This window comes from Lissotriton vulgaris, chromosome 3_1 (genome assembly GCF_964263255.1).
Source record: "Lissotriton vulgaris chromosome 3_1, aLisVul1.2, whole genome shotgun sequence".
In the NCBI taxonomy this organism is placed as follows: domain Eukaryota; kingdom Metazoa; phylum Chordata; class Amphibia; order Caudata; family Salamandridae; genus Lissotriton; species Lissotriton vulgaris.
The window spans coordinates 923,140,315-923,157,380 of record NC_141689.1 but is presented as its reverse complement, the minus strand read 5'-3'; the positions used below and the strand labels follow the sequence as shown (position 1 = coordinate 923,157,380).

At 41.5% G+C, this 17,066-nt stretch overlaps 1 protein-coding gene across 2 annotated transcripts in view; it reads right to left on the bottom strand.

The window, feature by feature from the left end:
• Positions 1-17,066, bottom strand: part of LOC147727219 (cytochrome P450 1A1-like) — a 230,718-nt gene that overhangs the window by 32,326 nt on the left and 181,326 nt on the right. For both annotated transcript variants that reach the window (XM_086961268.1, XM_086961269.1), the window contains 3 exons: positions 8,644-8,761; positions 7,236-7,325; positions 7,012-7,135 (listed from right to left, as the gene is read on the bottom strand). In XM_086961268.1, coding sequence (XP_086817394.1) covers positions 7,012-7,135; positions 7,236-7,325; positions 8,644-8,761 — 332 coding nt within the window. The remainder of the gene's footprint in view (positions 1-7,011; positions 7,136-7,235; positions 7,326-8,643; positions 8,762-17,066) is intronic.

Sequence of the window (17,066 nt, the reverse complement as noted above, 5' to 3'; positions counted from 1 at the left end):
TGCATTCCGGGTGATGCTTCTGCATATGAATAACAACTCTTCTTCGCTGTAAGAATTCAATCCCTCGAGCCCTACATATCCAGCTACCATTTCTTCCAACTCTAACCTTAATTTAAAAATGTATAATACTTTTGGCTACGATATTGGCTTTTCTATATCTCGTGTCTATCTTTCTATTTCTTCTGGGGTTAGTACAGTGGATTCTTCGTTCCTGTGAAAGTTTCGATCTGTACCTCTCTTGAGCCTCCAGGGGTAACTTTCCTGAATGAGTCATTTATTGGCTCTCTTATGGGCAGATCCATTAGGGAAATTACTGAATCACACTCACTTGCCTGGATATCAATTATTATGTTTTCTTTTCTGGGTTGTGTGATTGGAGTAGTCAGAACAGGAGTTTTAGGACTGGTTTGTTTATCTCCTTATAAAGGAACAACTGGACCTATAGTCACAGGGATTGTTAGGGCTTCAGGACTTGTACTCAATTGAGTTATTTTCTGAATTAGTTCACTTCTATGTTTATTAATTGCTTCTCTTTCTTTGTCTTGCAACACTTTTTCTATAGCAGTCTCATGTACAATCTGTGGAACCAATGGTGTTTTTAAGACTGGGGCACTAGGGTTAATTCTATTTGTTTCTTCCTGATAAGGTGGAGGATTTTTCAGTAGTAGGTCTTCAAGATAATCATCTTCTAAACCCCATTACCAGTCATTAAATGCTTTGTTTTCTCTGTACATTTACTTCCTGTTGGTTCTTCTGTAGTAAATACAAGATATAATTCTTCCACTAGCATAGATTATCTCCATTATTTCATCTGTTCATCTCGAGTTTCTCTAGGAAATCTAGGGTAAAATTTACTTCAATTCCTGTCACATCGAGATCTGTCTCACTCCAAAGCCTCAGTTTTCCGCTCTTCTAAAGCTTCATACTGCCTTAATCTAGGTATGAGTTACAATTCGTTTATACGAGTTATTAAACTTCTTCCATAAAATGTCGGTACTCTGGAAATGCAAATATTCCCAATATTCCATCATCTTTTGTGTACTCTATCCAATTTTCTAGCCATACACAAGTGTGGTAGCCTCTTTCTATCGTCATGTATGATGCAGGAGTTTTCGGAGGTGGAATAATAATACCTTCTCTTGTTTTAATAGGCGTATCCTTTTTGAAATAATTCTTAATTTTCTGCATAAATGACATTTTTCGCTTTTCTCTGTACATGATGTTTGGCCTTTCTCTAATATACTGTTCGAGAGCAAAACCTATATATCTTCTATCTGGACGAGTCCCTATTATAGTTGGATCGAGGCTCCACATACAATCACCACTATCTATCAACACAGAAAATTCTATTTTTGCAATTTAATCAATTGTTTACTTCTCTAAAATGTTTCACCAAAACTAGCGCGTCTCTTATTCTAGTAACCAATACATTTTTACTTTACAGAAACACTTTAACCAATATTTGTGCTGTTTTTTTTGTGACGTGAGTTTTAGCTCTCTGCACTCACCCCTCCTTTACAAAATTACCTCAGCCACACACCCGCTGTCTCAACCAATCCCAGCGCGCCTCTCAGTGACATCTGCAGCACCCTCGACTGACCCCTCCTTTGCAAGGTAATACAAAAATCTATTTTTTTCAATTTTAATTACACATTTCATGAATTAACAACATAAAAACATTTGCTACTGTGCCTGATTGACTAAATTCAAAGAAAAGTCAATTTCGTTCACGGTGAGTAAAACTTTTCCGTTTACCCTGAACACACTACGAGTAAAACCTCTTCTGCTTACTCTTCACTCAAGCATAAAGGAACCTATCACTTCTGTAGACTTACCCTTTCTAGGTGATATAAGACCAAGGTTTCACCAGTGAACTTCTTAGCCATCAATCACTCTCATTGTTATACAACAAAGAATCCCTAACTAGTGATTCAAGTTTTGCCTAACTATTTGCACTTACTTCATCAAGGCCAGTTACCTCACTGCAGGGTGGCTTCCAATTACCACCCACTTCAATATCCCCAGGAGAATTCCAGATAACATGTAACAGTACAAACAGGTTTTGGTTAATACATAAATCAATATTCCAATACACAACTACCTATCTCAACTAAAACCTAACCATAGCTCTGCTACCCAAAAAAATACTGATGGCGCGAGATTACCAGTTTAAGATATTTCTATAACAACATACTCACCTGGGTCCATGAGAAACCTGGATCTGGTAGTTAGAATAATAGGTAGGATAAAAATGTATCTTAACATAAAATAACCACAGACTCAGGAAAGTTTTAAACACTTTATCGATGCAATATTTTGTGAGTTAAATACCAATACAAAGCAGGTAAAGACTTTTTACTTAGAAAAATAATAATCAATGAGAAAATCATTAGAAACTCTGCAGAATTATTCTAAGACATTGGTACCTGAGAAGGGTGAGAAAAGGAAATGGTACAAAGACATACCACACAGATTTATATTTACCTAGAATGGTGCGACGACCAACCCTTGGTCAAGGGCTTTTTAAAAAACGGGCTCCCGACTATTCCGGAGCCAACAAGACAGGACAGGCCAGGTAACCTCCGCTAAGTGCAACACCAGCGTCGCACCCCTCCCTGCAGCTATTCTCGTTCCCTTCTTAATGATGACAGAGTCTTTTCCATCAGCAAACCCCTGATTCTTGACTAATTTCTATAATTACTATATTTCTATAATTACTATATTCAAACAGCTGGCTTGACAATCTAGCCCTACGCCAGACCTCGTTGCCTTCTAACATTAAAGCACTACGCTATTACCAATTGGTCTGTAATCAAAGCAGTTCAGCTTGTACAAACTTGATGCTATTGTCGAACTAATATGTTTATTCTTGCTCACTGGTTGAAAAAAACATATTACATAGAATACTTATCAGACCATCCATTTCTCACTGAACATTAACACAGCAACTAATGATTCGATAAGCAGTAATATATTCATATCTATACGATCTTACAAGAAATTCAGTGTAAACTCATTCAAATAATCCTTTTCCACCTCCCAAAACCTGTGACTAGAAATATCTGTGGAACAACTCCATCAGTGGTTAACCTGGGCCTTTGACTTGGTGACCCTTCTGGAAATGATATGCCTGAGACATAACAGGACAAACAGCTAGTTCATCTACAATGTAAAAGTACAAAAAAACAAATGCCAGATCTTGAAAGACTTTGGAGGTATCCACTCAACCAAATGTAGCTCCAAAAGTGAAACAGAATCAACCACAACTCCATCAACAAGGCCAAAGGCTGCCAGTAAGCACAACACATCTCAGAGACTTCATAAACATAAAGAGCTCGTCAGAATGATAAATGAATTATGGAACCTGAATTGGATATTAGTACATAACAACACTACTGGAACTCTGTGATTCCTTAGCAAAACATTTCCACAAGAAAGTCTCTAACATCAAAGCTTATTCCCATTCAGAATCAAGCAACATCCACTCAAAATCTCCCCTACCAAATCAAGCTACTCTGAATCCTCAACCCAAACTGTGTCATTTAAACCTACTGACATACAAAGAAGCTGCTTAAAGACATAAACATGGCTGGGTATACCACTGGCCTTCAACTGTCAAGCATTTTTAACCCCTTGGCCGCGGCAGTAATTCCGCCGCGGTGCTGAGGGTGAGGGGGGGACGCGCGGCACTGCCATGCTCGTGATGGAACCACGCCGTCATGACCACGGGCGAGATGTGCTCATGATGGAGTGGTTCCGTCACGACTCCACCCACTCACTAATTCGCCCGCACAGGAAGGGGATCAGTGCTGCGCGGGAGGAGCGGCTGCGGCATGACGTAACCACGCCGTCATGAGCATACGCCGCCTGTGGCTCATGGCGGCGTAGGTCCGTCATGAGCAGGGAAGGAGTTAAGTCAATACTACTTGAGTTCCCTGCTGCATACTGACTAGAGATATTATCAACTCCTCCCTAACAAACCTGTCCTAAAGAAACAGTGATTTGACCCAAGCTGACCAAGCTAACTACAGATTTAGAGCACAGGAACCTTTCTTAGGCAACCTCTTTGAAAATGCAGCGTTTGTCAAATAGCCACTTTCATTGAACATAACGGTTTTCAGTCAGACGGAATGGGTTCACACTATGGAAACAACATACCAGTAGTAATCTCAATGTGGGACAATTTTAAAGTCTCTGTCAACAACAATGGGGTTGCTGCTCCATGATTACTTGACCTATTATTAGGTTATGATGCAGGGTGACCCACTAGCTAACAGATCTAAGGCTATATGATGGTGGGATACCAGGGCAAGCTACTGCACTAGATAAACATCTACCTCACAGTACTGGTCCCAAATTGTCTCAGTATCACCAATGAATCTTTCATCCTTCTCTAGTTCAGCAAGTGTTTTCCAAGGGCTATAATATAACACCTCTATTCTTCAGCCTTTGCCTACTCCCTCATCTAGAATATGTGAAGTTTTTAAACCACACCTACTACTAAGCATATGACACTAAAATCATTTTAAACATCTAAAAGCCCTCACAGGTAAGATCTTCAAGAATCAGAGGATTCTTATTAAATGTGGTTCAATGGATGATAGAGAATCATTTCAAACTCAATTCTTCAAAAACAGAAAAACTCACCTGCAGCTCATAGCAAAACTACAGCTCCATATCCCCTCGACCCAGAATATGGGTCAGGCAGCTATCACTTTGACTGAAGTGAAAAACATTGTAGTGATTAAGGACTCTAACACTGTTCTTCAATCCCAAAGTGACTAGTGACTCATTTGACACAATGAGAATCCTCCAAACCATTTACCTCTACCTGGGTTTCTTGTATATAGCTCTAGCATGGGTCTCTCTAATTCGAGGTTGATCTGATTAAAAACTCAAATTCCAAACTAAAATAAATTCTGAAACTTGCAGCCAGAAAAGTTTGCAACCTAAACAGAAGTGGCCATGTTGGCCCTGCATTCAAGGTGTTACACTGGGCAGAAGTATATCTTTCAAAACCCTCTGCTGTGCACAATGGGTAGCTGATTTCCAGTACCAACATGCACATTATAGAAAAAATGTCAAAGAAACTCAAATCCATGAAACATCATTTGTAATTTAGAAGAGCGAGAACGTCATAGCTGTTTGCATAACATAGGAGTCAAGTACCTGTAAAGCCACCACCCTTATTGATTTGTATATACTGATTCAGAGTCTATTCTCACACCTATTGTCTTCACCTAAATTCACACTTTCATCGCTTTCCACTAGAAGTGTATAATGTGATCAGTCACTGAAGCATTATCCAACTTGCAGACTCTCTTGAAACCATACATGGGACTAATAAAGAACATGGCGACCAACACCTTTCTCTCATTCACACACCTCAGATCCAGAACCATTGACCATTGGTCTGCAGAGCACTTTGAACTTCAACTACCATTTTGGTCTGCCATGGAACCAACACATGTGCCATACTGTGAGAGAGCTCTCAGCACAGTTTTGAATCTGGGTATGGTAGGTTGTGGAATAACTGAAGCAGATTAAAAGGTAGTGAACGTAAGGAACCAGAGGCCTGGAAGCAGAGGAGGATTCATAGAGGGCTGGCACTGGTTGTTGTTTGTTTACCTGCAAACGCTCTCAAAATGAAAATTGGGCCAACAGTCCATCATAGGTGTGTCATTCGTGTTCCACTCTTTGCTATGTCTTTGCAGTGCATTGCCTCATGCCTCTGTCCCTACCTGATAACCACCAGTGAATTCTCCTTTTTATCACAATGCTCCTCTCATCCTATTCCTCTTTCAAATTTACCAGTGTCCTTTCCCTCACTATCATGGTTTAAAATGCCATAACTCGCACCTTCTCTTGTAGCCTCAGGAGTCATGTTCTTCTTTCCATGACATTGCCACAAAAATGACTGCTTTGTCCATGGCATTCTCATTGCCCACATAGTCAAGACCTTGTTTCTCATTCTCCACAATTATGTCCATCTCCTTCTACATTTTTGCCTAAGATCGCATTTCCAATCCTGTCACTCTTTTCACTATTGACTTCATAATCCTGCTTTTCTCATATTCATTGCCTCTGCAGTCCTATGCCACTATTCCATTGCCAAAAATGCCTGTCCCTCTATGTTATTGCCCCCACAGTCCTGCCATTCACATTTTCATATTGAATCTAGACGTTATTATACTTCCCTTTCTCCTTCTTTCAAGTCATTTGCCTCTTTTTGTTACATCAACTTTCTTGTTCTATGCAACTTCCTTTTTGGCCCTATACCTTTCTAGTTTAACTGTATTTCTCATTTAGACATGGTTCCCCATACTTTGCCTTACTCTGGCATAGCTGCAGCTCCCAGCTCTAAAAAGTGATCAGCCATTGGCAAACATGACCCTTTAGGTGAATTCTGCGATGTGGTGCAGATAGTCATGTCTCGGCAATTATTGTTGCAGGGACAGATTGTCTGTTGTAGCAAAAGGGCTAGTGAAACAGCCAAGTTGATGGGTGAGCGCATTCAAAACTCCATATAATGGGTAACCCTCAGCTAATGAAAATGAGATGAGTCAGGGAGAAAAAACAAGCAGATGAGCATGTGATTTAGGGGCGTATACTTTGACTAGCCCTTATGTAGCCACTGCCCACCAAAAAAAGGGTCAGAGAGCAATTAGATTTTCGTATACTGGGAGGAGAAGCAAGCTAACTTGTAAAACGTAGACCTAAATAAAATAGGAAAGTGGCCTTTCAATATGATGAGGTGTTATGTTCTAAACTCGAGTATGCATCTTGCTATTGATATTTTTTGCATCACTATGTACAATATCAGCTTGTTACAAGCTCGTAATCAATATAAATATACACTAAATGAACAACTTGGACAAATAGATTTAGATGTTGTGCACCCACAATCTTCTCCTAAGACAGTATTGGCAGAACTGGCTCCTATCTTCTTTAACAGTCGTAAGGACTCCAGATTAAAGGCATGCAGGATTGAAGATCCTTGTACTCACTTACCAGTGAGGTAACGTAAATGGCACAAAGGATGAATGCCTCAAGACTTCATTGATAAATGCTTCAGTGTAATGTAATTTAGTTCTGTCTTCAAACCTAGGGAGCCTGGTGTTTCCAATCTGTTCATCTGCAAAGAAAATACCAGCTTTTTTGCGTGTATTTAAAATCATGTTTCATTTAGGTCAATAATTTATAAATAATAAACTGTTCTCATATATTGATGTTACCAATTTCTGCATGGATCTTGATTTGCGCTTCAGGACAGTGAAGCAGATACAGAACTATCCACTGAAGAGCAGATGAAACAGTGTCGAAACCTAGGGAAAACAAAGGGATATTTATTCTGCATGTTTAAAGCAAGCATGCTGTGTATTATTTATGACAATGGTGTCAAATGTAAGGTCTTGGAGGGCAGGATAAATCCCACACCTTCGGGATAATCCCCTAGCCTATCAGTGATTTCCGTTGTGTTTAATTGTATGTTAAGGTTCCTTATTTCATTATCATAATGGTCTGGCATGGATCAGGCACTCTTCCGCTCTCATTGAAAATCCATAGAATAGAAGTATGTGTGCCAGATGTTAAATAATTGTCAAAATTCTAATAGCTTTCAGCCATGCTATGGCATTTCAATGCAAACATGATGATGGAAGATAAAATGAAAGGGAGGGGGGAGAGACCATCAAAGGGAAATAAAGGTTAACCCAATAGTTATTTTGACAGTACTGTGGAGACCATGTAATGATGGTTGTTCATGACTTGTCCAGCCTAGACCACTAGGAAAGTATCCATTTTCAAATTAGTCTTGTACTTGCTTGACAATCCTTAGTGAATTCAAGTCAATTAGATATCTCAGAAGGCTGGACTGCAAAATGACTGATGTACACAGGACCAAATCTAGAATGGTATTACAGATCCTTTTATAACAGAAAGAGACAGAACAGATGAAGAAAACCACAAACCCGCTGAGAAGGTCGCTAGCACTATTCACTGTGGGTGAAACCTGCGTTGGTTGGGAGTAAAGTCCATGTATCATTAGGGTTTAATGTATCATTTGGGGAGAGGAGTTGGCCTAACGGCTAGGGCGGTCGACCTCAAATCTGGGGAACCGGGTTTGAGTCTCGACAATGATGCTGAACATCCTGAGATTCTGGGCAAATCACTTAATCTCCCTGTGCCTAACAAAAATGAATGTGTCCTCATGTAACGTAACTGGTGGTATGTAAAGCGCTCTGATACCAGATACCGGGTCAAGTTCGCACTATATAAAACTCTGTGAAAAAAAAAGTGATGATTAACCTTAGAACCGTTACTAGTATAAGTGATATTTGCTATAATACAACAAGATAGCATGTTTTTGTTCCAATAGTCACTACCCGTAAGAAGGTTCATGGGAATGCATGTGGAACCAGGAAAAGACAAAAACACACACTTTAAAATCATGTGGGCATTTAAAAACACTTCAACCATACTATTGCCTGCAACTATCTCCCATGCTCAATTTTATTGAGTTTATTTACTAGGTCTGAAAATTTTTAGCTGATGATTTCGCAGCAACCTCTTTAAAGAACAATTACTAAAGTGCTGTCTGTCAGTTTTGCTACTTACTTCACAAAAAACAAAAACAATATTTACCTGCTCCGAAGAGGTCTCCAACTGTAGACATTATTTGCTCCTTGGTTAATGTTTTGTCTTTTGTTTGTCTTTTATTGCAAATTCCAATGAGGGCATCTGTAATATCTCTAATACAGTTCTAAAATAAATAGAAGCATCAGTCAATTCTTTCCAAAAATCCATATCTGTCTCGGATTGTTATATGAAAACCAGACATGTTACAGTACACTAGATTTAGAAAGGAACTATTCATTAGGTCATCTAATATTAAATAATGTGGCCACGTTGCTATATCTATTTAAACTATTGCATGGCATTGCAACCAGTGAGTGAAATTATTGTATAACAAATGGCTTTTGTGTACAATAATACCTGACAACCTGACCAATTCTGCTATATATAAATAAATGAAAATGTAGCATGTGAGTTTGACATATCTTCAATACAATCATTAATGCTAAATACATTTATTATAGAATTTGAAACCTCGGGCCATGCACCTGATGGAGCACTTACAGCACTCTAAATTGTATAGGTGTGCTATACTCATGGTTGAAACGCACTCACACACATTTTTATCGTTTGCAGTGTTTCACAATTATTAAGATGCATTTATTTGAGTTAGATTAGCATCAAAATGTAGTGTGCACATTTAAGTAGGCTTTTGTATGTATTAAAGAAACATATAATTCCTGTATGTGTAATGTGCAGGATGAAATTATACTCGTGTAATGTAATTTGTATTTAGTTTAAGTTGACTGAATTGGAGGCCCAAACTGTAGGTTGTTTTTAGTTTAGTTTCTCCTTGGTTGCTCAAGAATTATGTTATGGTATAAAGAGATTTATACCGCACACTGATACTCAAGAGTGTCCTGGCGCGTAGGAGAACAGTGACAGAGGTGAGCAAAAGAACTAGATCAGCTGTTTGAACAGGTAAGTTTTAAGAAGTTTTTTCAAAATAGAAAGCTCCTTGGTATGCCGGAGGTCAGCTGGCAGGGCATTCCACAGTGTTGTTGCCTTTACCACAAAGGACTGCCCCCCAATCAGCGAGCGGCGGAACCTAGGGACCACCAGCCGACGTTGGAGGGCGGAGCAAAGAGGTCACCCGGGTAGATAGAAAGCGAACCGCAAACTAATGTAGGCAGGGCCAGGACCATAAAGTGCTTATGAGTCATGGTCAAAACTTTGAAGCACACTCGCTGGGCGACGGGAAGCCAATACAAATCGCTTAGCTGCTGACGTACGCTCATTCTCCTCGGGATATTAAACAGGAGCCTGGCAACTGCGTTTTGAATAACATGCAGTTTTCCTAGGAGATACCCCGGGATGCCAATGTAGAAGGCGTTAGCATAGTCGAGGCGTGATAAAATGAGCGCCCGAGCAACCGTCTCCCTAGCAGAGCGGGGGAGCAGAGGAAAAAACCTCCTCAAGGCTTTGAGTAAGCCAAAGCAAACCCCTGAAAGACTCTTGATCTGCTCATGGAAGCCCAAGTCTTCCCCGAACTATATTCCTAGGTTCTTGGCAGCGCCACCATCCGCCTTAGGGCACGGATAATCAGGCGGCCAGAGAGATTTTCTAAAAGTGGGGGGAAACTGGCCATAGAGGAGCACCTCAGACTTATCTTCATTGCACTTAAGGCTGGCCTGCGCCGGCGCCTGCGCCGGCCAGGAAAATACTGAAGACAGGCACTGATGGACAGTGTCAGTTTGGAGATCAGAGCCCTTCCAAGGGAAAAGGAGCAGTGTCATCGGGGTAAGCCATTATTTTGGCACCCAGCTGCTCTGCCAAATAGATCAGGGGTGCCAGGTAAATATTGAAAAGTAGATGGCTCAGCGTGGACCCCTGAGGGACCCCCGTGGACAGTTTGCTGATAAATGATGAGAAAGGCGGCATCCACACCTGTTGGGTGCAGTTATCCAAAAGGGATTTGACCCAGTCCCAGGCCACGCCTGTGATGCTGGTGGCAGACAGTAGGGAGAGAAGCTGGTGATGGGGTACCGTGTCGAAGGCGGCAGCGAGTTCCAATAAAATCAGAGCCGCCCTGCCGCCCGCATTTAGGCACTCTCTAATTGCCTCCGTAATCTCCACCAGCGCTGTCTCGGTGCTGAAAGATGTCCTAAACCCAGATTGGGTCGGGTGGAGAGCACCGGAAGATCCCACAAATCCCTCCAGTTTCCTAAAGACCACCTTTTCGCCCACCTTATCCAAGGCCGGTAAAAGGGAAATGGGGCGATAGTTAGAAAGGATAGAGGGATCAGCAGAAGGCTTCTTGAGGAGAGGGAGGAGTTTGGCGTGCTTCCATTGCAGGGGGACTATGCCTGATTGAAGGGAACAATTAATAAGGGCTACTACCTCAAGAAAAACTATCTCAGCTACCCCGCCCAGAACTCTCGCCGGACAAGGGTCTGCAGGGGAGCCTGATTTCAAAGATTTCAAGATGGCTAAAAATGTCTTTCCCCTCCGCTGGATTAAAGTGCGAAAAGAGCTGGCTGGGTGCAGTAATGCTCGGGAGAGGGGGCAAAAGCAGAGAACACTGAACATGGGGGGTGGTCCCTAGACTACTTTGGATCCTTTGGATCTTACCAATAAAGAAAGTAGATAGATCTTTGCACCATTGAGAGGAGATAGGGAGGGTGGTTTGTTCTGCAGCAGGTGACAGAAAGCTACGGACGATGGAGAATATTTCCTTGCTGTTATTATTAGCTTTGAATATTCTTTCTGCAAAAAAGTTGCCTTTAGCTACTTTATTTTCTGCGTAGTAATCCCTCTGGGCGGCGAGAAGCCATATATCCCTAAAAACCATAGCGACCCCTCCCACTCTGCCTGACTTGCGATATTCTCTGGCTATTTTGTAACCCCGTGGAATAGCAAATTCAACCACTGGAGAGCAGGAATCGTTCAGCCTTGTCTATGTAATAAACAGGAGATCTAGTTGTTAATCTTGATCAACTCATGCACCTCCGAGGCATGCTTAGCCAAAGACCGCGAATTGATAAGAGCCGCCCGAATATTAGTCTTTTGTGCTGTGTGAGAAGGGAGAGCGGGCTGCATTGTTTGAAAGCGGAACTAGTAGGAGGGACAGGTCCTCGACATACTATGTAGGACCTCCCAATGCCTACCATTATTACATGGAGTTGTGTCAAGCCTTAATAGTGTCTCCCAGTTAAAAGATTTTCTATTGGTCCCATCTCTTCTCGTAATGCGGCCAGCATTTCTGGCGCTGTGGGCTTCCGGGGCGCGGACGGGCGCAGATGAGCTTACATGTGGCGCACCTTTGGTGCGCCATCGGCGTGCCCACTGCACGCACGAGGACACGTGCGTTTTATGGCGTGCTCCCATGACCAGCTGGACCGCTAACTTCGGTCCAACCGCACTTCGGGCCACACCAAAGATGGCGCCCCGCCCTCCACACAATCGGCACAAACAGCCGCGGTGGACCGGGGCAGGGGAGACCACAGAGAGAGGTAAGAAATAAGATGGCAAATTGTATTTTAAAAACTGAGCTTCATAAAGTGTAAATCGGAATTATTTAAAAGAAATCAGCGCCTTCATTGTAGTCATGCAGGAGCAGTCAGCGGAATTCCAACAGTGCCTAAAACATCGTAAAGACAGAAAACAATAATGCCCCCCGCTGTCACAGTACCCCCAGCGGGAATCAGGAACTGCCACCACCTGAGCTGACCGCAGCGAGCCCTGAACAGTCTGCCGCTTTATGGTATGCTCCCACGACCAGCTGGACCGCCAACTTCGGTCCAATCGTGCTTCGGGACACACCAAAGATGGCGCCCGCCCTCCACACTATCGGCAAAAACAGCCGCGGTGGACCGGGGCAGGGGAGACCACAGAGAGAGGTGAGAAATAAGATGGCAAATTGTATTTTAAAAACGGAGCTCCTTAAAGTGTAAATCGGAATTATTTAAAATAAATTTGCGCCTGCATCGTAGTCATGCAGGAGCAGTCAGCGGAATTCCAACAGTGCCTAAAATATCGTATTATAATGAAATGAATCCTTTTTGTGCTTGAAGACATTATGTTCTCATCCTACTGCAAGGTCCGGAATTCGACCTCATTATTCTTAGATTTAAGGAGATGCTTGGAATGCCTTTGTAGAAGTCTCGAAAGCGAAAAGGGAGTACGCCTTTTGTGTCTGGCCTATCTGAGAACCAAGGCCACAGGAAGAGAATCATTTTTAATTAAAGGCTTCTGTGGAAACTTACTGAAAGAGGGTGTCCATGAATGACATATCGTGGGTTGAACATTGTCTTTTTGTATGATGCGCAGAAACAAATTGATAGGACTTCTACTTATTTCGGAGGAGAAGGAGCATCTTAGAGCGAGCTCCATAGCTGTAAGCTATTAGACCCATTTGATGTGAGTACTTCTTAGGAAGTCAACATGTGCTGACACCTTTGGGGTAGGATATTGGGGAAATAGGTAGTGATAGAGCAATTACAGCACTCTGAATTGTATGGGTGCACTATACTTATGGTTTAAACGCACTCACATGTATTTTTATCGATTGCAGTGTTTCACAATTATTAAGATGCATTTATTCAAAGTTATTTCCGCATTGAAATGTAGCGTGCACATTTAAATAGGACTCTGTGGGCCCGATTCACAGAATGAACTTAAGACGCAATCCTAAACTTACTACTGTTTTGGTATTCACAGATTGCACTTACTACTTTTGGTATTCACAGAATGCACTTACTACTTTTGGTATTCACAGAATGAACTTACTCATTTCGGTATTCACAGAAGTTAGGACTCCTAACTTTAGGACTCCTAAATGCCTGCTGTGAATACCGAAAGTCCTAAAATTATGATTTTTCTCAATTTAGTAGTACTAAAGTTAGGAATCCTAACTTTACTACTACTAAATTGAGAAAAATCCTAATTTTAAGACTTTCAGTATTCACAGAAGGCATTTAGGAGTCCTAAAGTTAGTAGTCCTAACTTTACTACTACTAAATTGAGAAAATCGTAATTTTAGGACTGTCGGAATTCACAGAAGGCATTTAGGAGTCCTAAAGTTAGGAGTCCTAACTTTACTACTATTAAATTGAGATAAAATCCAAATTTTAAGACTTTCGGTATTCACAGAAGGCATTTAGGAGTCCTAAAGTTAGGAGTCCTAACTTCTGTGAATACCGAAATGAGTAAGTTCATTCTGTGAATACCAAAAGTAGCAAGTGCATTCTGTGAATGCCAAAAGTAGTAAGTTCATTCTGTGAATACCAAAAGTAGTAAGTGCAATCTGTGAATATCAAAACAGTGGTAAGTTTAGGATTGAGTCTTAAGTTCATTCTGTGAATCGGGCCCACTATGTATTAAAGAAACCTATAATTCCTGTATGTATAATTTGCAGGATGGCATTTTATTTGTGCAATGTAATTCGTGTTTAGTTTAAGTTGCCAGAATTGTAGGCCCAAATTGCAGGTTGTTGTTAGTTTCTATTCTCCTTGGTTGCTCAAGAATTCATTTAATGACTCCTGTTTGTATTCTTAGATAGTATGTTCTCATCCTACTGCAAGTGCAGGAATTCGACCTCGTTATTCTGAGATTTAAAGAGATACCCGGAATGTCTTTGGAGAAGACTAGAAGGCAAAAAAGGCAGGAAGCCTTTCCTCTCTGGCTGATCAGGGAACCAAGGCCACTGAAAAGAAGCTGAACAACACGGCTCCTGTGGAAAAGTACAGAAATGTTGCAACTGAAAAGTTTAATCTGTCATATTGGGGGGATAAGCGTAATTGAGACCAGAGTGGGGAAATATACTTTTTGTTTTCTTCTCATTGAAAAGAGAATTTGACTCAGCTTCTATTCTGTGTTGCATATTGATTTTGGAGTTCATCACATTATGCCTTTTATGCCGAATGAATTATATTTGTAGACTCTGCTCTGTTTTGATTTATATGTACCTATATACTCTGATATTAAGGTGTGTTTATATTCAAATATTTTTGGCCTTTTAATAAACCCATCAAATGATGTCCAGAGTCTGTAGTCCTTTAACCCATGACTAATTTGTAAGTATAACCGTGAATTGTTTTGCTCCCCTCTATCACTTTCAGCAGGCAAATAAAAGACTATTAGTATTGGATTCAGTAGGTAAGGCAAGGAGTAAAATTTGCATAATCAGTAGGACTCTCATTTAGAGCAGAGTAGGGAAAGATACTTTTGTTTTTCTCTCAAATGAAAAGAGAATTGGACTCAGCTTCTATCCTTTGTTGTATTTTGATTTAAGAGTTCATCATATTATGCCTCTTATGCTGAATTAATTATATACGTAGACTCAGCTATGTATTGATTTTTATGTACCTATATACTCTGATATTGAGGTGTGTTTATATTCAATTATTTTTGGCCTTATCATAAATCCAGAAAAGTGGAATTTGGAGTTTGTGGTCCTTTAAAGCATGTCTAATTGAAAGTTCAATTTTACTCCCCTCCACACTTTTTAGCAGCCAATACAAGTCCATCTGCCTTGAACTTAGTAGGGAAGGTAAGGGGCAAATTTAGCATCACCACACCTTGTACTTAGACCCCAACGTGGATTCCAATAATATTTCTGCACCTCCAAATCAATCATTGAACTCAGGTAACAAGAGCTCTTGCAGTCTCTCTTTTGGACTCTTTCAGTGTAATTTAAAGGTGAATTCCCCAAAAACATCACCACCAGATTGCAAAGGGTGCCCAACCAAGCAGCCAGCACAGAATATCATTCAACTTTTTTGGATGTGGTCAAGTAGAATGAGCACTTGCATGCGCCACTGGCCTCTGGTTGAATCATTCAAATTTAAAACACTAATGCTTGTTTTACAGTGAACAGTAACTGCAGCAGCACTTGCTAGAAGTGATTGTTTTATTACTGCATGGTAATATCTAGAGCTTATTTTGAGCTGGTGGTTGCCGGTGGAGTCACTGGCACTTATCATTGGGGATTGACACTCATTTTTCCTCTATCAGATATTTACAGAGTACAAGGGAAAGAAAAACACACAGATCTGAAAGGCATAGGAAGAAAAAGAAGAGTAAACGATCAAAAACAGGAAGCAGGAACCTGCAAGTTAAGTTTGAGACAAAGGGGGCAGGGAGTGGCTGGTAGTGGATTAAAGACTACTGGTCTTGGTATTAGGTGAGTATTGGACTTGGCCCTTTTTGGAAGGTTCACCCCTAAACGTTTTGCCTTTTTTGTGACCTGGGGTTGGTGATTTTATGCATCTGGGCACTTTAGCACAGTGGTCCGGTGTAAAGTGCTTGCGCTCTCTGTGTACGTGTGGTGAGAGTGAGCTGCCCTCCCATAGGAATGCATTGGATGATGAGTGTGTCCGTGGTAATTCCTGGTATGAGAGGAGTGGCAGGGGCGAGTTTAGTATGTATGAACTTGTGAGAATAAATGCTGTGCAATGGTGTGCGCAGATGTATGAAGACTGGTGGAGAAATGCCACTTTTCGAAGTTGGCATTTCTGTGTGTCTGCCTGATGTGAATTGCATGTCTGGCTTGTGAGTGACAGGGACTGAGAGGTGTGTGTGGCTCCAGAAGGGGCAGGGTGAGTCAGTGCTAAGCTGAATGGGACACTAAGAGTAGTGGGAGGGGTAATCCCCTGACTCTGAATAGGATGGTGCCTGCCCTAGTGAATGCTGGCTCCGTCCCCCTGTGGTGTGTCTGCTGACGAGCCCCCATCTGACAAAGGGTAAGAGGAGCTTCCAAAATGAAGTGCTCCAAATCCCCCCTAAACCATCTGCATCTGGTTCCCCCATGACCTGCACTTTAGACAAAGGATTTGGTGATATAAGTATAGGGGCTGTGACCCAATGAAGTTGTTCTGTACCTGGTCCAAAACCTGCAGGGCATGCTGCTGCTGGGGCCTAGGAGGACCTGCCAGGAGGGCTGCCACCCTGGGCGAAGCATGGCCCCCCTTGATCCCTAAAGGAACGTTTGTTGTACTTACTCTTCTCTGTTAGGAAGGACCTGTTTCTGCACCTAGCGCCTCGTGAGCGTTATATTCTAATTTGAAGGAGAAACATGTGGGCTGCGCAGCGCTGAGCTGCCGCCCTCTGAGAGGGAGTCTTAATGTGAGGAATTCCCCCATGATGCAGGAATTGCGGGTGCCCACCCCGCTTATTCAGTTCAGTTCAATTTGATTAAAATCATAAAAGCAATAAAAACACAATGATATTTACAATTTAAAAGAATACATACAGATCTTCAGATTGTGCGACACATTAAACCATCATAAATAGAATGACAAATATGTCAACATTCATGTTACAGCGTTACCCTTGTTGAGCCTTGACTTAGTTCTAAATGCTGCAACTAAAAAACTAGCCACAGAATATGTGATGAAAATGTTACCTAAAGACTGTAAGTATAACAGGGCAGGCCTAACTTGTATAAAACTGGCTTCTTTTAAAACAGGTAAAGGTAGGGGTAGATTGGGGAA